Source organism: Buceros rhinoceros, unplaced genomic scaffold, assembly GCF_000710305.1.
Source record: "Buceros rhinoceros silvestris isolate BGI_N320 unplaced genomic scaffold, ASM71030v1 scaffold31606, whole genome shotgun sequence".
Lineage (NCBI taxonomy): Eukaryota > Metazoa > Chordata > Aves > Bucerotiformes > Bucerotidae > Buceros > Buceros rhinoceros.
In genome coordinates this window covers 1-1,556 of record NW_010419807.1, presented here as the reverse complement: position 1 = coordinate 1,556, position 1,556 = coordinate 1, and the positions used below count along the sequence as shown (strand labels likewise).

The window sequence follows — 1,556 nt, the reverse complement described above, 5'->3', positions numbered from 1 at the left end:
GTCTCTTAGCCACAGGCATCAGCTAGTAACGGCCTGACTGGATCGTCTGTGAGGAAACCGGTTCTGCTCGTCACGCCCTAAGCTGGCTGTCCCTCATGGGGCTGACCCACGACAGTGCAGGATAGATTAGAACACGGTTTCACGGTCCTACCTGGATGAGAGGAGCCTCTCTCGAGTAGAGGTGGTTGTAAAGGGCGTGGTACACAACCTGAGCCCTGTTGAACTGGCACAGATCAGCAGCCGGCTGCAACAGCAGAGAACAGAATGTTATTCCTGCACATCACAGCACCCGCTTCACCTAATAGAAGAGCCCCCACAAACCCAGGTCGTGTAAAACCACCCTCGCACGTGCTGGAACGCTGCTGACGAGGAAGCGGGAGCAGATTCCCCAAGAGGTGCAGGTTAAACCCCGCCACGCACAGGAGCGGCCACCTTCCCTCCCCACCCCAGCTGCTGTTTGGCAGTTCACTGGCATCACTTTGACGCCTGCAAACTGCTGTCAGGCCGATAACCAGCTGAGTTTAACGGGTGGCACAGCGATCCTTTGCTCAGTGCTAACAGATAGAACAACTACACGTACTGAAACCTGCGGGGACAGGGTGGAGCAGAACCGCCAGGTTAACGGCGGAACCAGGATTACAAGTGAGGAATTCCCACAGGTGCCGAATGCCCCGTCCCTTCCACTGCCTCCCCGAGAGGGACCTGATCTCTCGAACCGCTCACCACGTTGAGGACGATGTGATGCAGGCAGCACACACCCAGGATTTTATTCTCCTCCCGGTAGTCGTCTGAGATGAGCAGCGATGGCGGGAGGACACGCTCCAGGTAATGGCTAAGCCATGGCCGGGTGATGTGGGGCAGCGTCCAGGAGAACACGAACTTTGTGGCAGGGTTACGCTTCCAAGTGTCTCTGGAAATTCAAACATAAGCTCAGTGAGCAACTGGAACTAACGTCTGCTCATTTCCCACCCACCTGGGCCACTCCTCTGACAATCAGCTCGGATTGATTCCCCCCAGCCCCTTCTGTCATGGGGAAACTCTAAAGCTTCCTAAAGCTCTTGGCCCCATATTGACGGGTGAGGGTCTTGTACTGCCTGAGCTCACATTGTTTCCCAAAAGTTTCCAGTATTTTCTAAACGGAGACCAGTGAAACACACCACTCTCTCCACCGCTGCCCTCCCCTTCCTGCTCACTTGGTCAGTTCCTGCTTCAGCAACCCCATCACTGCCGCGAATCTTCCTTTGTCGTCTTCATCCTTTCCTCGCAGGAATTCAGCCACCGACCCACAGCCTGCAGCCTGAACCAGCAACGCCCGCAGCTCCTCTGCCACTGCCTGAGACCTTGCAGTTGTCCAGGGCCTCTCCACAATGTGTGTCACAGCAAAGATATAGATGGGTCCCACCACACGGCACAGGATTGGACCCACCGCAGGGACCCCCAGAGAGTCCTGGCTCTTGGCAGCTTCCAGCTTCGTGAGGAGGTGCAGAAACACCGCGCCAACATCTGCCGCTCTCTCTGCTGCGGCAGCGTACGTGCTGTCCTCACTGGGGAGATCG

General features: G+C 56.6%; 1 protein-coding gene across 1 annotated transcript in view; it reads right to left on the bottom strand.

Annotated features, from left to right (window-relative positions):
- Nucleotides 1–1,546, bottom strand: part of TTI2 (TELO2 interacting protein 2) — a gene marked incomplete at its 5' end in the record, with an annotated part of 3,536 nt that extends 1,990 nt beyond the window's left edge. The window contains 3 exons of the mRNA XM_010139086.1: nt 152–244; nt 724–910; nt 1,194–1,546. Coding sequence (XP_010137388.1) covers nt 152–244; nt 724–910; nt 1,194–1,546 — 633 coding nt within the window. The remainder of the gene's footprint in view (nt 1–151; nt 245–723; nt 911–1,193) is intronic.
- Between the last annotated feature and the right edge of the window lie 10 nt (nt 1,547–1,556).